At 33.4% G+C, this 16,575-nt stretch overlaps 3 protein-coding genes across 10 annotated transcripts in view; 1 reads left to right on the top strand and 2 right to left on the bottom strand.

The window, feature by feature from the left end:
- Nucleotides 1-863: 863 nt before the first annotated feature.
- LOC123716037 (14-3-3 protein zeta) lies at nucleotides 864-5,477 on the bottom strand. Of its 5 annotated transcripts, none has more exons than XM_045671526.1 (5): nucleotides 5,328-5,477; nucleotides 2,887-3,224; nucleotides 2,113-2,236; nucleotides 1,555-1,718; nucleotides 864-1,270 (listed from the first exon to the last, which is right to left on the bottom strand). In XM_045671526.1, the coding sequence occupies exons 2-5, from the start codon at nucleotides 3,184-3,186 to the stop codon at nucleotides 1,115-1,117; spliced, it is 744 nt and encodes a 247-aa protein (XP_045527482.1). In that variant the 5' UTR covers nucleotides 3,187-3,224; nucleotides 5,328-5,477; the 3' UTR covers nucleotides 864-1,114. The 5 variants fall into 5 exon arrangements, with proteins under 5 accessions (XP_045527482.1, XP_045527481.1, XP_045527485.1 ...); XM_045671525.1 differs by lacking the exon at nucleotides 1,555-1,718 and adding an exon at nucleotides 1,803-1,966 and having other exon boundaries at nucleotides 5,328-5,476; XM_045671529.1 differs by lacking the exons at nucleotides 1,555-1,718; nucleotides 5,328-5,477 and adding exons at nucleotides 1,803-1,966; nucleotides 5,173-5,297.
- A 407-nt stretch (nucleotides 5,478-5,884) lies between these two features.
- Nucleotides 5,885-7,535, top strand: LOC123716630 (mRNA turnover protein 4 homolog). Its single transcript, XM_045672471.1, has 4 exons — nucleotides 5,885-6,071; nucleotides 6,204-6,448; nucleotides 6,691-6,939; nucleotides 7,150-7,535. The coding sequence occupies exons 1-4, from the start codon at nucleotides 6,044-6,046 to the stop codon at nucleotides 7,366-7,368; spliced, it is 741 nt and encodes a 246-aa protein (XP_045528427.1). The 5' UTR covers nucleotides 5,885-6,043; the 3' UTR covers nucleotides 7,369-7,535.
- Nucleotides 7,521-16,575, bottom strand: part of LOC123716628 (phosphatidate phosphatase LPIN2) — a 26,574-nt gene continuing 17,519 nt past the window's right edge. For 3 of the 4 annotated variants that reach the window (XM_045672468.1, XM_045672467.1, XM_045672469.1), the window contains 7 exons: nucleotides 15,485-15,687; nucleotides 14,961-15,067; nucleotides 14,392-14,540; nucleotides 12,767-12,905; nucleotides 11,557-11,772; nucleotides 11,051-11,154; nucleotides 7,521-9,413 (listed from right to left, as the gene is read on the bottom strand). In XM_045672468.1, the coding sequence (XP_045528424.1) occupies nucleotides 9,248-9,413; nucleotides 11,051-11,154; nucleotides 11,557-11,772; nucleotides 12,767-12,905; nucleotides 14,392-14,540; nucleotides 14,961-15,067; nucleotides 15,485-15,687 (1,084 nt within the window). In that variant the 3' untranslated portion in view covers nucleotides 7,521-9,247. Of the gene's footprint in view, nucleotides 9,414-10,737; nucleotides 10,833-11,050; nucleotides 11,155-11,556; nucleotides 11,773-12,766; nucleotides 12,906-14,391; nucleotides 14,541-14,960; nucleotides 15,068-15,484; nucleotides 15,688-16,575 lie in introns of all 4 variants that reach the window. The other variant, XM_045672470.1, reaches the window with a different exon arrangement.

Here is a 16,575-nt window from a genome sequence, read left to right as displayed (position 1 = left end):
TTGTGTTTTACGTAAGAGACACCCCAGATGTGGCTAGTATACTCGGGCTAAAAAAATTCATACACGTTATGATCATGTGTCAACAGAGAATAAAATGTATTTTATCATATAAATCGGTTTCATTTTACTTATTTCTGTTGCTCTTCAATATCCATCGCAGCAAGTTTTATTTTCCCTACGTTAAACACTGAAGTACTGTATGATCTGAATCAAGCTCTACTCCTACCAATCGAAAATTATCGAGATGGCAAATTATATCCCAATACCCTTTGTAAGGAACTAAGACGAAGAAAATGACGAATGTTAATTAAATAGTTAAAAATCTTTTAGGGGTTAATAAGGTGGCTGTTTATTTTCAATATTGATTTCTAAAACTAAAAATTGTATTTAATACAAAAGTTTATTGGTGAAAACATGAAAAATATAATAGATTAATTAATGGCTGATAAAATGCAGCAGAAATGTTACAATATTTGTTCCATCATAAATCTATTTTGCTAATAAATGCCTGAAAATTCAGAATGCTTAGTGACGGGCACAATAAAATGGTTAATGTCTTAATACACATCGTATACCTTTGGTTAATTCTTTAATGGTCGAAGAAAATACAAACCACGTAGACACTAACTACTTTTTTATGCCCAAAATACAGCCATTATGTACAGTTGCGATTTATATTATTATGAAAATCTAATTTCATCGGGTTATTGGGCGTAATTTAACAATTTTTTTTTAATAACTAATTGCATAATTTTAAACATTCACCATCATGATTTCTTCATTTCACTGCGGACATGCGGCGAAAGGAATGTTATCGGGGGCCGACCGGGCTGCTCGTTACACTTAAAGGAAAACACTTTTAACTTAAGAAACCGTAATTTTAATAACTTAAGTTATAAATATTTATATTCATCAGGTCAGCTCGATATCTGTAATCCAGTGTAAATACAGAAATACAAAACCGTCAAAGATGACACAACATTTAATTTGAGACGGATCGCGAAGGTCCGCTGCGAACACGTGAACATTTACAAGCGACGACTCGCGGGGGCCGGCGTCCTCGAATGTTACTCGTACAAAACACCGATGGGAGGAGAATGGGGGGCGAAGCGCCTTAGTTGTCGCCGCCTTCGGCGGGCTCGTCGCCGTCGCCCTGCGTGTCAGACGTCCACAGCGTCAGGTTGTCTCGCAGCAATTGCATAATCAGTGTAGAGTCCTTGTACGAGTCCTCGTTAAGCGTGTCCAGCTCTGCGATCGCGTCGTCGAATGCCTGCAACGCACATACACAGGCTTTATCCACGAGGCCAATAGAAAACACATTCAAAATAATTCAGGATTTTATGTCAATATTAAAACAGCAAATTAGAACTAAGGAAATAGTTAACCCTGGTGCTGGCTGGGTCGAGTATTATTGGTTAATCGCTTGGGGCCATGCCGGGGCAGTATTAGTTTATTTACCAATAAAAAAATCGAGACATGCAACACTAGTCTTGTAAGTTATTAGTGGGATGAGTTATGTAATCGCACTCTCGAGACGATCGCATCGTTTTGAACCTGTTTGGCTAAGTGGCACGCCCGCGCTGGGGAGTTGATAATCTCGTAATAGAATACGGAAAAGTTGAGGGCGAGACCGAGCCTGATGGGGTGTGTCGGTTGCATTTTGGCCTTGGCGATGTCGAAGGCCTCCTGGTAGGCCTTCTGCGAGTCCTCGACTACGGCTGCGGACAAGCAGACACATTACCGACTGAGCCCGACTCTCGCGCCAGCCAGCACTGAGTTTACCAACTGACGCAAATAATGACCTGTTTGGCGAGATGACACGCTTTGTCTGGTGAATTTAATATCTCATAGTAGAAAACGGAGAAATTTAACGCCAAACCCAGCCTGATCGGATGTGTGGGTTGCATTTTGGCCTTGCTGATTTCGAAAGCATCCTGGTATGCTTTCTGTGAATCCTCTACAACAGCTGTAATTGAAAGTTATTATATAAAGTATATTTAATATATGTTTCAAATTGAATTTGTAAATAAAACATTTAATACATTTTTAATTCTTAAACCTAGTTATTAAAATAAGGTAATAATATTTTTATAGCTGCAACAATAAACATACAATTTCTGGTTTCTCCTGTGGCCACTTCTGCGAGGTACCTGTAGTAGTCTCCTTTCATTTTAAGATAAAATACTTTACTTTCTGGATTACTAGCTTTAGGAATAAGGTGTTTGTCAAGTAAACCCTGTAACAAAAGAAATGAGTTTCAACATAATAACCTAAAAAAATGGCGTAGAAATGATTTTATTTATTACTATGTTGTGAGAGGATTAGTAAAGAATTTTAATCAAATAAGTTTATTAAAATATATTAATGTCTTTTGATTTTAACTTAACTCCGTGCCACCCTTTTTTAGATTATAATTATAATTATAATCATAAACGAACTGCCAATAATTGAGTGGCACTCTTCTAAAATAGTAAAATGATAAGTAGGGCTAGGATAGGAGTCAATAAAATAAGCTAGAAGGATAAGGGCAACGAACGAAGCAAGCGCGGACCAGGCGAGCAGGCGCGCGCAGTGACGCGGCGCACTACGTCACGCCGCCCCGCCCGGGCACCCCTCCGCGCCCCACCCTGCCCCACGAACTCTTCATTGACCACCCACCCACAATATCTACTCCCATGAAATATCATTAAAATATGCAAATTTACACCATGACTGCCAGTGCCATGATTGCATCATACATTAAATTGGCAAGTAAATAAGATGACGTCATTGGCTTGAGAACGCAAAAGCTGACATCAAACGTTAATTCACTTAAAATGTGTAATATCCGTAGACTGCGGGATGTAGATCAGTGTCTGGAAGAGAAATGATAGTCATTTTACTTACCAATACATCATAGCAGATTTCTCTGAGCTCCTTTTCTACTTTTACCCTATATTCTTTTGCCATCTGTTGTTTTCTTTCGGAACCTTCGGTTTTCTGTTCGATTGAGGATATAACTCGCCATGAGGAACGCCGGGCACCCACAACATTTTTGTAGGCGACGGAGAGGAGGTTTCTTTCTTCGTTGCTGAGCTCGACGCCAGTCTCAGTAACTTCTTTCATCGCGGCCGCCATGTCGTCGTATCGCTCAGCCTGCTCCGCCAGCTTGGCGCGTTGCACCAGTTCCTCCTTGTCGACGGACATTGTGAATGCTGTGTGTGACGACTATATTACTGATGCCCCTGTAATCAATTTGTTATATAAGTGGATGCTATTAAGGCAAATCGATGAATGCGCGTGAAATAATTCCTCAGAAAGACTAATCGTTAAGGCGTCACTTTCACCAAGTGAATCCAATTGGGTTAATGAGTCATCATGAAAGAAGGCGCACCTTGGACAGGCTCACAGGCGCACTCGCGTAATATAAAAGCTCAACGTAGCTCAGAGAGCAACCCTCACGCCAATCGCGACATCGACGCGGCGTCCGTTCGGTATGACAGCATCTCACAGACTCGGCCGTTGTAGGCACGCGCCGTCGCCGGGCCACCGTTCCGTTAACGCCACTGCGCCAACGGTATTGATCCGCCGACACGGGATAACACTCCAGACGAAATACGACTAGCGCGACGCTTGCACACCCCCGCACCCCCACCCCGCTTGCACCGCACCCACCCGACAACCCGGCGCCTACCTCCTAACTACCCTTATCTACTATATTATATTGCTGCTTTCTGTTCAATACCCTGTTGCTAAGGTACCAGTCATAATTGGATTTAGAGCTATTTATGAAATTTATTACTGATGCAATGATAAATCCTACTCAGATTATCATCTCTTCATTTTCGTTTGTCTTATATGTGAATTAAAGTTATAGAAAGATTCCAGAAAGTGGGTGTGGCACTACAATATGTATATATTTAATTGTTTTAGTGGAACCCTTGTGTAAATTATATATAACAATGTTTATAATAATGCAAAAAGACACTTATCACACTAAATTAGATGGCATATTTGTTACTAAATCAAAACTTCACATCCTTAAGGAACGACTACAAAGGACAATTAGAATTTACATTGAAATTTAATATTATTTATCACATTGTTGTCAAGTTGGTATGAAGATTAAACTTTTAAAGATAAATACTGTAACATATTTAACATTACAGAAGCTGATTCAAACTTTAAAATAATATAGAAATCAAGTACTTACATACTATATATAAAACATTTATTAAAATCCGTATTTAAAGACAGAATATTAAAACCTTTCCTCACATACATCATACACTATTCTACCTTTAAAACCTTTCATTGAAATCACAGTAAAAATAATTCTACATAATGTAGCCAGGGAAACAGATATTGAAATATATGATTTAAAAAGATATGTACTATACTTAGAAATATATGATAGAACTTTCAAAAATACATAAGTAATTAAAATAGCCTAACATGCTATACCTAATGATTAGTATCATTAGATCATGATTTTTTCTAGTTTAAGTACTTAGGTAATAAATAAAACCATGTTCTAAATATATCTTAAGCCAAACTATCCTCAGCTGCAAGGAATAACTTAAGGTGAGTCATAGAATTTACTGTTTAACTGTCTGCAAGATAATGATTAAGCCGATATAATCACAGTTTAAATTAAAAAGCCTCCTCGACCTGAGAAAAGATCTTATGGTATCGTGAGTCGTGACCTTTTTAAGTTACCAATACGCACGTGCCTACCTCATGAGATGTAGGTTTTTGAAAGATAAAGTATTTTTATTACTAATATCGAGAGCATTAAAGCCAAGTTAAATGTCGAATCTCTAAACCAAGTTCATAATGACATTAATTAATAGAGATAACGGCGTGACCAAGACCCAAGGTAAAACTACGACGCACTTGCTTAGTTCACTATAAAAAAAAGTTAAAAGAAAGCACTTCACGTTAGTGGTATAACATAATGCCGATTAAGATAGAAACTTTAGTGAAAAGAATTCTAAAACAAAAAAGATAAAATAAAATACCATGCACCTCTGTCCTTTACTTGGGAGTTTGAAGCGTTATTAATTTAATAGATTGTTCCATCAACAAAATACAATTTATTGTTCGTTTCTTTTAAAGAGAAATAACTAGCGCACACAAATATTAAAGAATCTTTACTTTTGTAACAAAAAATTAGAATGTAGTTAACCGCACCGCAATATCGTGTAGCCGGCTCGGGCAAAATGGCTGCTTTAAGGGGCACTCCTTTTATGCGTCACAGTCACAACTTATTGCAATAAAGAATAAACAAATACACTTTATACTTTCACAAATAAAATATCACTCAATACTTAATATTCTACACTTACTTGTGAAGGGAATTAAAGTAATTAAGCCAGCGATAGCACACAATATCAATTTTTCTCTTGCTGCGAACGATACACTACACTGACGGCTGCGGGGCCAGAGGGGAAACAAAAACGGAACGGGGTTCTCAAATTAAAGAGGCCATTGAGAATCATAGTTGAAATTCTACTTTTATTGCCAGAATTAAAAAATGCAGTAGCATGGTTTACGACATCGAGATAAAAACATTATTTGAATGAATATCGACTTGAATATCTATTTTTTTTAATAACGATTTATAAAAAAAATTACATGTTTCTTTTTTGGCGGTATTGAGTACATTTTCTATTTTTAATTTCTATTCTCTTAGTCAATAATATACTCTTTATGAGCTTATTATGTTATAGATTAGAGCTTCATCTTTGGGGAGAGACACCGTATTAAATGAATACACTTATATAATATTGATACATTGAAGTCGAATCGAATTTAAAATAAAATGAAAAAAAAACAAGATTAAAAGGTTGTCAAACATTAGGATCAGATCTCATAAATGACAATTTGTTACTGGACTCAGGACTGTTTTGACATAACGCAGATAATTTCTCTTCTGATCTTTAAAAACAAGGTTTTAAAGACACGTGAATTTTCTTTTTGTATTTTGTGGTTTCTTTCTCAGACTTATTAAAATAGCATTTATATTTAGACTTATTAGTTACTTTAAAATACATATATCATAATGCCAAAATCAAAACGGGATAAAAAAAGTAAGTATTATTTAAAATATAACCTAGAATAAATGTAATATAAGGTTTCATTTTATATATCTTTTTACTTTGTTTTAATAACTACTTTTTTATTGTGATAAAAAAGGGTAATTCTACAAATTTTTTTTGTAGTTTCTCTCACTAAGACAAACAAAAAAGGACTTGTGTTGAAACAGAGAATCATTGAAGAAGTTAGAAACTCCTTATCAAAATATGAGAATGTATTTGTTTTTTCTGTCGATAATATGCGAAATACCAAATTAAAAGATTTGAGAAATGAATGGAAGGATTCAAGATTTTTCTTTGGGAAGAATAAAGTTATGGCAGTTGCTTTGGGACGAAGCAAAAGTGATGAAGCAGAAGATCAATTAAATTTAGTATGTTTTAAAACTTTATGTATACTATAATTTGTTTTATACATAATTCAAATTGGAACTTGCTTTTATGCAATTTTCCAAAAAAATAAGTAAAGATTCAAAAATGTATCATACTAAGCTACATTATTGACAATAGTGTTGTAAGCTATCATTAAAATAAAAACACAAGATTAATAGATTGTAGCTACAAAATCAACACATAGAATTTTATAAAAATTTAAATGTCTCTAATTCAATTTTAGGTTTCAAAAAAACTTAAAGGCCAATGTGGTCTTCTTATGACAAATAAAGATGTTGTAGATGTATTACAATGGTTTGAAGATTTTGAAGACTCGGAATATGCTCGCTCTGGTTTTATTGCAACACGTGATGTTATTCTACCCCAGGGACCACTGAAAGATTTTTCACATACGATCGAACCCCACCTTAGAAGACTTGGCTTGCCTACCAGCCTAGAAAAGGGAGTTGTTAATCTTTTAAAAGAATACCAGGTATTTTTAATATTTATTTTTATTTTTTACCATGAGATTACATTTTTAATTTCATACCATGGATATTGTAGTTATAAAAATTATAAAAACAGCTGTTATTAACAAAATTTTCGTTGTTGGAAGGTTGTAGTTTGTTCTGGAATCTGTGTATATTTATTGATTCACTGCTTGTGTTTAATCATATATGAACTATATTTATAATTGTACTAGGTTTGCAAAAAAGGCTCACCATTAACTCCAGAACAAGCCAGCATATTAAAACTATTGGGTATACAATTGGCAAATTTCAAAGTTGTGATCAAATGCCACTGGTCTAAAGGAAAGGGATTTCACAAACACGGTGATATTGCAACAGATGATGAAGCTAGTGATGATGATATAGAAAATAATTCACATGAAGCTGTTGCTATGGAAGACGAGGAAACATAACAAACACCCAATAATTTTATATTTCAATAATCCTATCTATATTTCATTATACATTTTATTTTCTTAGCTTTATATTTTCACATGTTGAAGTCAACACAGTGTTAACTTGGAGTTTCCAAACTGAGTGATAATTGTATAATAAAAGATAAATACAAGTATTAATTTTTTTATGTTGAATGTTATTGTATTCAGAGCCAACAGATACAGGATAACTCAGATATCAGAATTCATGACAAGATTCATATGTTCTACGGGTTACAATAGTTTAAAAAAGATAACTATTTCTTGGCTTGTATGTTTTCTCCAAAGTGAAAATTGTTCATGCTTTGGTTTGAAATTGAGTTACCCCTGCCACAGGTTGTATAAAAACAAAAATTCTCATTTTAACAAAATGTATTTCATACAAAGCAAAATGATTTAAATGGTTGAAATCATTGCATTATTCAATTTAATCACAGAAACAATAAAAAATAAGCTATTCATAAATCTATACAAAAATAATCAGTTTCGATATTCTATTATATGAAATCATAGCTATTCTTTGATAAAATGTCTAAAATCCTTATGAAGATATCTAAAAATGAAAAAAATCTTTCTTTATAATTAAACTAAAATTAGAAAAATAACGAATATAGCAAAGCCTGAGGACAAAATCAGGAGTGCTTTATTTCACATTAAACATAACTTATACAATAAATAGGTAATCACAGTACAAAGTAAAGCATCTTCATCACCTGACGCATCACAGTTTATGCACTCAGCAAATAAAATAGACTATTACATAACAGTCTTTTATACATAAGGCAAAAAATATTCGTTTCAGGTCATTCTGAACCTTCTATTGACTTAAAACGCAAAACAAAGATTTTTCTTTAAAACTTTATTTTGAAAATTCATGTAAACAAATCTTTATCAAATTCAGCAACAACAACACAATTCCAACAACTTAATAGAAATACTTTGAATCAAAATTTAAATTTCCATGCAAGATTCCATTTTGTAGACAAGTAACAATAAAGGTGAAACATATTCTATTTTTGCAGAGTCCTATTGTAATTATAAAATATTAGTTGAGATCAGTTGCATGTCTTACATAAATATTTAAAAAAGTAAAGCATTCTGCTAAATTTTGTAATCTTAATGCTACAGAGAATAATTGGTATAGAATGATACAAGACACTAATGTTTTCTATGCTTGATTGTGTATAATAGAAAAAAATGTCAAATTAGTAACCTCTTTGAGGTTTGTGAATTCTTTTAAAAAAAGCAGTTATTAATTTTACCGATTTGTAGAGTTTTACAAAACCTATTAAAGACAAAGCAACATTTCAGTTGTTAAAATATTCTGTGACTAAATATTACATCAAGCACTAGTAAAATATCTGAACCAATACGACTTGGGCTCCTTCAAAAAATGTATCTTATATATTATTTTTCCAGAATAATTTCTTCCAAAATCTACTCACAATATATACCTACAGTTGACAAGTCTACAAGTCTAGATAATGTAGCATTGTTTCTTGAATCATTTAGTTATTGCTCAATTGTATGATTAAGTCACCTACTATGGATACCCTAATATATGCTATTACAACATCAACCATCTAGAAAAATCGTAGCAAAATTTGAGCCAATTTTATAAGTAGTACTCTCGTTGCCAGAACCAATGCCTCGCAATTGTTTATCAAAGCGAAAGCTGCTCCATGCCACATTATACATTTAAAAGATTGTAAACCGATCTACGCTTATACTTGAAACTGCTAGCTCTAGTGTGTCAAATAGCCCGAATTCCTTTTAGAGCTCGACATATTTGTTGGAAAAACTACTCTGAAGTGCTATACCACAATGTTGGTAAGCATCTAGTAATAGTATTATCGCTTTATTTAGCTTGTTTTGCGGGTATAGTGATGGTTGGAACGGGTAGTTGAATGACCTCTACTTCGGGAAGCGGTTCACGCCAGTAAACAGCTTGAGAAAACTCGTCACTCGGCTCGCACAGTACTGGAGGAAACACTTGATCCACTAGTACGGTCATATGGGAATACCTGGAGGTCAAAAAATACTGTTATTAAGGAAATTGAACTCTAAAATCATTTTCGTGTATCACTCATCAAACTTCCAAGCTAAGTGAGAATGTACAACGACTTAACAATTCTTCGTTCTGCCTTTGTTTTACATTCATAATCAGGTCAGACATGTGAGGTTCAGAATGTTGTACCCATATATTTTATAAGCAATTATCAGTTTCTATTGGAGCTGCTCATGGAGCTTGGAATCTGCTCTTAAAACTAATAAGAAATAAAGTGACGCATACTAGCAATTTTTAAATGTAATATGTCGTTTTATAGTTAATTTATTTTATAATTTAGTTTGTTTCGACAAAGAGTAAAAATTTGTTAATGAACATATAAAAGTTATTTAAAAAAAGAAGAAAATCTAAAAATATATTAATAATTATGTAAAAAATATACACACACACACCAGTTATTTTACCATCACCAAATATTAAAGTAGTGGCAACACTGTATAGCTTGATAAATTCTTATACCATAGTACCACAATATCTAAATCCGCGCGATTCCGTATCATAAATATGAATAAAATAAAATTTAAAACCGTTTTTATATAATAATTATTTATCATATTTAAGTTCATTGAGAGATTTTAGCGAATATAGAATGTTAATTTTATGTAAATACACAATACAGATGACATGTCGATGATGACCGTTGATTGTTAATATATTGTAAGTAAGATAGTAACTATTCAATTTAATATAGTTTTTATGGGTTTCCTTTAAATTTTACTGGAAATATGGTTGAGCTATACATAGTACATTAAGTTCTATATAATTTATATTTTTTATTATTGATGTAGATGTTTTAATTAAACAAGAAATTGTTGAGATGTGTTTGCATTATTGTAAATGACAAAGCAATACATATAAATTCGTTCCATAAGCTACATCGACATATATGTAATATGAAGCGATATTAGAAGAAATATAAATGCCCCATGATAAATCATTCCCTAACCCACCGCTTTAACTAAATATCTGTCATTTTTCATCGCAACGTAATCACATTTTGACAGAAAGAGACGAAAACACTGATTTCATTTTTATGAAAAGGGCGTTAATGTGACCTTTATTATTTATTATTTGTGATATTGTATATTACTTATCAATATTTTGTCCCCTTTTTTTAAATATTCAATTAATTTTATATCAAATATTTGTTCTATATATAGCAAATCCAACAAAGATTTCCACATAAAATTGAATAGCCTTAACAAGATGTTAGGAAAAATGGAGAATTATGTTTAAGAATGATTGATTTGAAGCCCCTAAGTTCATGCCGTCTGGCTTACCATAATCCTTTTTAAAACTAACTAAAAAATCGCGCTAGCTAATATTTTTCAACGGCGGGAAGAAATCATCGACCATGTCACTTTGCACGTGGTAACTGAAATATAAAATATTTAATTACTTCACGCGTTACTCAATGTTATATGAATGGTGCAAAAGGTGACATTGACATTTATTAAATATATGAATAATAGCCAAGAAAAACAGATCGCGGACAAAAATATTGAGATTAGTGACATAAAATACATTAAAAATACAGTTTTAATAAGGAAAAACTCATGTTTCAAGCCCTCTGTCTCTAAACAATTAACTTACGTGGATTGGAATGTTTGAGTGAGTTCATGTTTCAGTTCCCCCTTATAGTTGATGGTGAAAATCCGAACTATAGGAATTCCCACTGCTTGGTATGCCCATACGTCCTGTAAAATAAATAGAACCAATAATTTGGGAGTCAATTTAAATAAAGAACTACTCCTCAGAGTTTAGTAATACGACCTTAATCCTTATCAAAATTTTGCTGCTATTAATTAATAATTTGAATATTATCAACAATAAAGTGTTTGGTGCGTAACCACCAGAGGCGCTGTATATACACACAAATATTTTTGGTAGTCGGTTGCATTTAATACTTGAAGAAAATCATTAAACATCTACTATATTGCTTATTGAAGTTATTTTGTTTGTGAAAATAGGCCACGTCATATAATTCATTAAATATAGTTTTACACGTACAATTATATCATTACGGGCAAGATTCAAAGACGAATAATCTCTGCTAATTTGTTTGAACAGGTTTTAGCCAAAGTATTTATAATACTCACATTAACCCGATTTCCATATCCCGCATAGAACGGGGTAGACCCATTTGGGAAGAGAGCTTTGATGTCAGCCAGGCATTGAATTTTGAACTCCTCTGGCTTTTTCTCAATGACCTCACGATGGAAGGCGCGTAGTAAAGAAGTGGGGTTTAATAACAGTGGTCCATCAGGTAAACATGTTTCACCTTGCTTGATTGAGCGGAGGTATTCGCGGGTCACCTGTAAATTGTGGGTATATTTAGTATTGTCTTTTGTTAACATATGACACATTTAACGAAAACCCTTTTTAACCGGATTAAAGCTATGTATAAACTTATTATTATTTTACATAATTAATTTACGTGCTTTACAGCGTGCGTGGTCACGGTGACTGAAGACACAAGGTATTAAATGACAAAAAATTTCACAGCTTTAGAGATAATTATAAGTTTATAATAATACATGGTTTAACCCGGAAAAAAGTGTTTACTTTAAATGTGGGTATATTTATTATATACAAGTATGGCATCTTATCTATGCGTTATAAAAATATTGGTAAGTGAGAATTGTAGACAAGTGAATAATATCGCCCTCGAGAAGTTTAAATACTAGTTTTTAATACGATGTAATAATTAGAATTGAGTGCAATAAGGGGCGTTCTTGCAGTGCCTCCACACGTCTACTATGTTGTATGGAAGAAGACAGCCTCTATAAAAGCTTATTCACTCCAGCGTGGGTAGTGACATATTTCATTTAACAATTCACCAAAGATTAAACAGTAATTTTCGTATTAATGAGGATTACATGTATATCATGAAGTTATACTAAAAATGTTCCATAAGTACTTAAATGTGAAGGCATATAATCATTATCATAATGTTTATATTTGTGCATGAGTCAACCTCATAAAGAAGACAAGTCCGTCTTTGCTTAGGACTTTATCACATGCATATTCTTAGCTACTCATTATTTTTATCTGTAGCGTATTTGAATCTATATAAATACAAACATCAGTTAGGGTATAGGTATACATAATGATCTATCTCACACACTGAATTCGAGAAAAAATAAGGTTTTGGAGTCTTGCTTTGCTTTCTTGTTTAAAAATATGAAATCCATACAAATTTCTTCACATTTAAACTATTTATTTATTACAATGCTGAAATATGAAAAAAATTATGAAGTTTAAGTAAGGACTTGCTTTTTGTTCTACATAAATATTAATTATACTTACACCGGCCTGTCCAATAGCCCTCGCAGAGAGGTAAAGCAGCTGGTATCCATTATTTTTTATCTTGGTGAAAAGTTGCGCAACGCCCGACTGCGCCCAATCTTTTCCTACTAGAGGGAAAATGTGACCTAGCACGTCCGACCTTCAAAAAACAACCACCCAATTCATTTCATATCCAAACCTAATTATATTATGTATTTGATTGATGGATTGTACGACACGACACGATGATATGTTTAATTTCTTTTAGTATAAAATAAACTTAATGATTTCGGTAATGTTTAATAATTGTAGTGTCTTTGGTTAACAGCTTTTACACATTGATAGAAAACAAATTTTTAACCGAATTAAAGCTATTTCTATTATTATAAACTTATAATTATTTAGATAATTTTAAATTTTTCCGACGTTTCGCGTGCTTTACAGCGTGCGTGGTCACGGTCACCGTGATAATCTTTAATCCGGTTAAAAATTGTTTTCTTTCAATGTTCAATAATAATTATTAGTATACTCATATATTATGGGACTAAACAAAATAAATAATCTAAATACAAAGATAAAAAACAGACCTACATTTGATTAGTTTTGACAAGTCTAGCGATCAGCGTTTTATATCTGTATATTATTATTAATTTGCATTGTGTCTGTGTTTGTATAGGACAAACACACATGCAAGCGACAAAAATCTGGCGTATTTCAGTTAGGACAAGAAAATACCGTTTTCAATAAAACTTGTACCCACAACAAATTTGATATATATTGCTTCGTTGTTAGTGAAAATGAGCCGTATGCTTATCAATTGTCGTTGCTATTTTCAAAGATTCATTAAAGACAATTGCTACACCCAAAGAAAAAAAAATCTACAGACGACAAAGCATAATTGCCCTAATCCAATTCAAATTTCGATAAAAGAAATCATTATCAAAAACATGAAAAACATGAATGCGGTTAACATATCGCATTATTATCTGCGGTTGGAAACAATGGTTTCACAAGGCCTTAAAATATTTACGTGACAACCATTTTTATCGTTCAAGTCTATTTGTTTGTTATGCAAAATTCGTAGGCGAAATAGTAATCCTTGAAAAAAAGTACACATCCTCATTGTGTTTATATTGCGACAGATTCGTGTAGCAACTGCGATTCGAAATCAAAAATGACTGGACTATTAATATATCGATAAGTTAATACACATGAACAACAAAATATCTGAAACATTGGTTTTGTCTTTACAAGTTGTCTGTTTGTATTTTAAAAGTGGCACTTCACCTCTTTAGGTGTTTTTAAGGCCTCATATTTCTGTAGGGAACTCATTTCTAAGAGGCAAGTTGGTGATGAGCCTTCTGTGCCTGACATATGCCCTCGACTATTGGGATTTAAGGTACGCCGGTTTCCTTACGATGTTTTCTTTCAGCGTACGATCGAATTTCAAATACAGACATAAAGTTCATCTACCATCTCGGTTGTGCTCTAGCAACAGGTATTTGAAGCTACATCCTCAGGGATGGTATAGCAAACCTGCTCATGCTAGAGTTCTAATAGAAAAGAAAACACTTGTAAAATGTCTCTCATCGATCGGTATTTTTTTTACCTCAGTATTTAAAAAAATAATATACAAAAGTACTTACTTGGTGATGGTTCCGTCGATATCAGATATAACGATTTTGTGGTCGTACCGCCATCTGAACACATTGCACTTGCAGCGAGATGTGCCTTGAATTGCCGTCGTCACACTGAACACCATCTCATTGATGCCTTCACGCAGGTTCAATTTTTTCTGGCCAAATTATAGTAAGTTTAGTAAGTTTCCTTAAATTTTGAATTTCCAATTAGTCTGCTAAATAGTGAACCCAACTTCAAATTCATGTTCAATGACGATGTCTTTGACAAAATTCAATCAGGATTCAGGAATTCAGGATATCTTTTTGCAGCTCTAGACAATATTATATATAATATGAAAAGGCCCTTGGGAGGTACCATGACTGTCGATGCAAGACATTCATCAAATCTTAATCTCACAATTAACACACAGTAATGGCGTAACAATGAGAATACAAATAGAATAATCAAGCGGTCACAATTATAAGCTGTTAACTGTGTTTAAGATACATCCTAACCTATATAATAAGACCTGCCAAAAGGTTCCGAAACCTTGAAATTAAATATTGCGTTTATATACATTAATATATCAACTTACGATTTGATCAGAGGAGAGTCGCAACGTCTTACGGAAGGTGGAATGTCTTCGCGAGCCCTGCTGCGTGTCTTGATCAGAATCTGAAGAACTTTGCTCGTGACGATCACCTAAAATAATTTTATCAACTCGGTAAAAGTACGTATTAAAGCAATTGTAAAACAACCGTTACAGATAGAAGGCTGTTTTCAAAGAGTCAATACTATTAGATTTTTTGGCATCGGTTTTTTAAGAGATCGATGCAAAAACTGTTGAAATAAAATCGTTTATATCCCATTTTATATGACAGTTAATTTTTTATTAAATTGTCTTTGTAACGGTTTTATGTTAACTATTTGCTGTGCTGTCACTCTTGTAAAAATCCTTGTACTAAATATTGATACGTCATAATGAGTTAACTATCTTCAACTACGCTCTAAGTTATGATGATACATTACTCCTACTGCACACTCTGCTTCAAGTAAGAGAAGACCAGGTACCTTCCACAGATTTTTGATTTTATACGAAAACAGACATGCGGAACTTACTTTGATTGAAAATCTGTTTATCATCAAACTCCGGTATACTCTCTTCCAAGTCTTCTGGCTGCAGATCTTGGATGATTGGAGTGTCTTCTTTATTTTCTATATTTGGTGTGTTATTGTCTACTTGATCCAGTCCCGTTAGATCCTTCACTTCTGATTGAGGTACTGGCTCCTTTAGCTCTCCTTGTTTAGGCGGAACGTCTGGCCTACAAATAAAATACATCATTTTCGTATAAATTTAATATCTTGATTAAAACAAATTCATAAACATGGTTTAGGTATTCGAGGAATTTAGCGCCAACAGGCGGATAGACGCGCATGAGAACTTGTTTTCATAACATAAACAATATATACATATAGATATAACTATCTAATAACAGCGATTTTCGAATTCTTGTAGACATCACTAAAAGTTAAAGTGAGTGCTCAAAAAGGAGTGAAATCCTCGGAAACAGAAGTTTCTTACTAAAACCCTAATAAATAAAAGTCGTACATGGAAAAGTAAATGGACTCGTTATGCAAAATTCGTAGGCGAGATGATATGATAGGTTATCCAACTGTAACAAGTTTTTAACACAGCCCAGCCCAACCCGACAGCTCTAGTTCAAAGCTAGTAAAGCGCCGGGCACCGCCGCGGCCGCTAGGAATTGAAGTCCACAAAGTTATATGATGCTACGTAAATATGACAATATTCACGACACTTCTAAACATCTAAAAAGCAAACAATCGTAGCCTATTAATCTGAATTAGTTTTTAATTCGACACGAGTGAACTCAGCGACAATATTTACGTCCCGGTCGTAGGTATTATTTTCATCCTACCGAATCACCACGGCAATCAGCGGCGTTGTCATTTCTGACTGTCGTCTAGTATGAAAAATTTACAATGGTGTTATATTTATATTATATAAGAAATCTATTTTAAAAAATCTAAATTATTTATTCATAAAGGTAATACAATGTACACTTATGAACGTCAAAACATAAATGTATATAAAATGCTTCTAATTTTACATTTATTGCCAGGTCTTAAATCACGGGCTTAGAACGGAAGAGAAGAACTCGCAATAAACTCTCCGCCAAGTTTTTGTTTTT

This window comes from Pieris brassicae, chromosome 11, assembly GCF_905147105.1.
Source record: "Pieris brassicae chromosome 11, ilPieBrab1.1, whole genome shotgun sequence".
In the NCBI taxonomy this organism is placed as follows: Eukaryota; Metazoa; Arthropoda; class Insecta; order Lepidoptera; family Pieridae; genus Pieris; species Pieris brassicae.
This window is presented reverse-complemented; position numbering and strand designations above follow the sequence as displayed.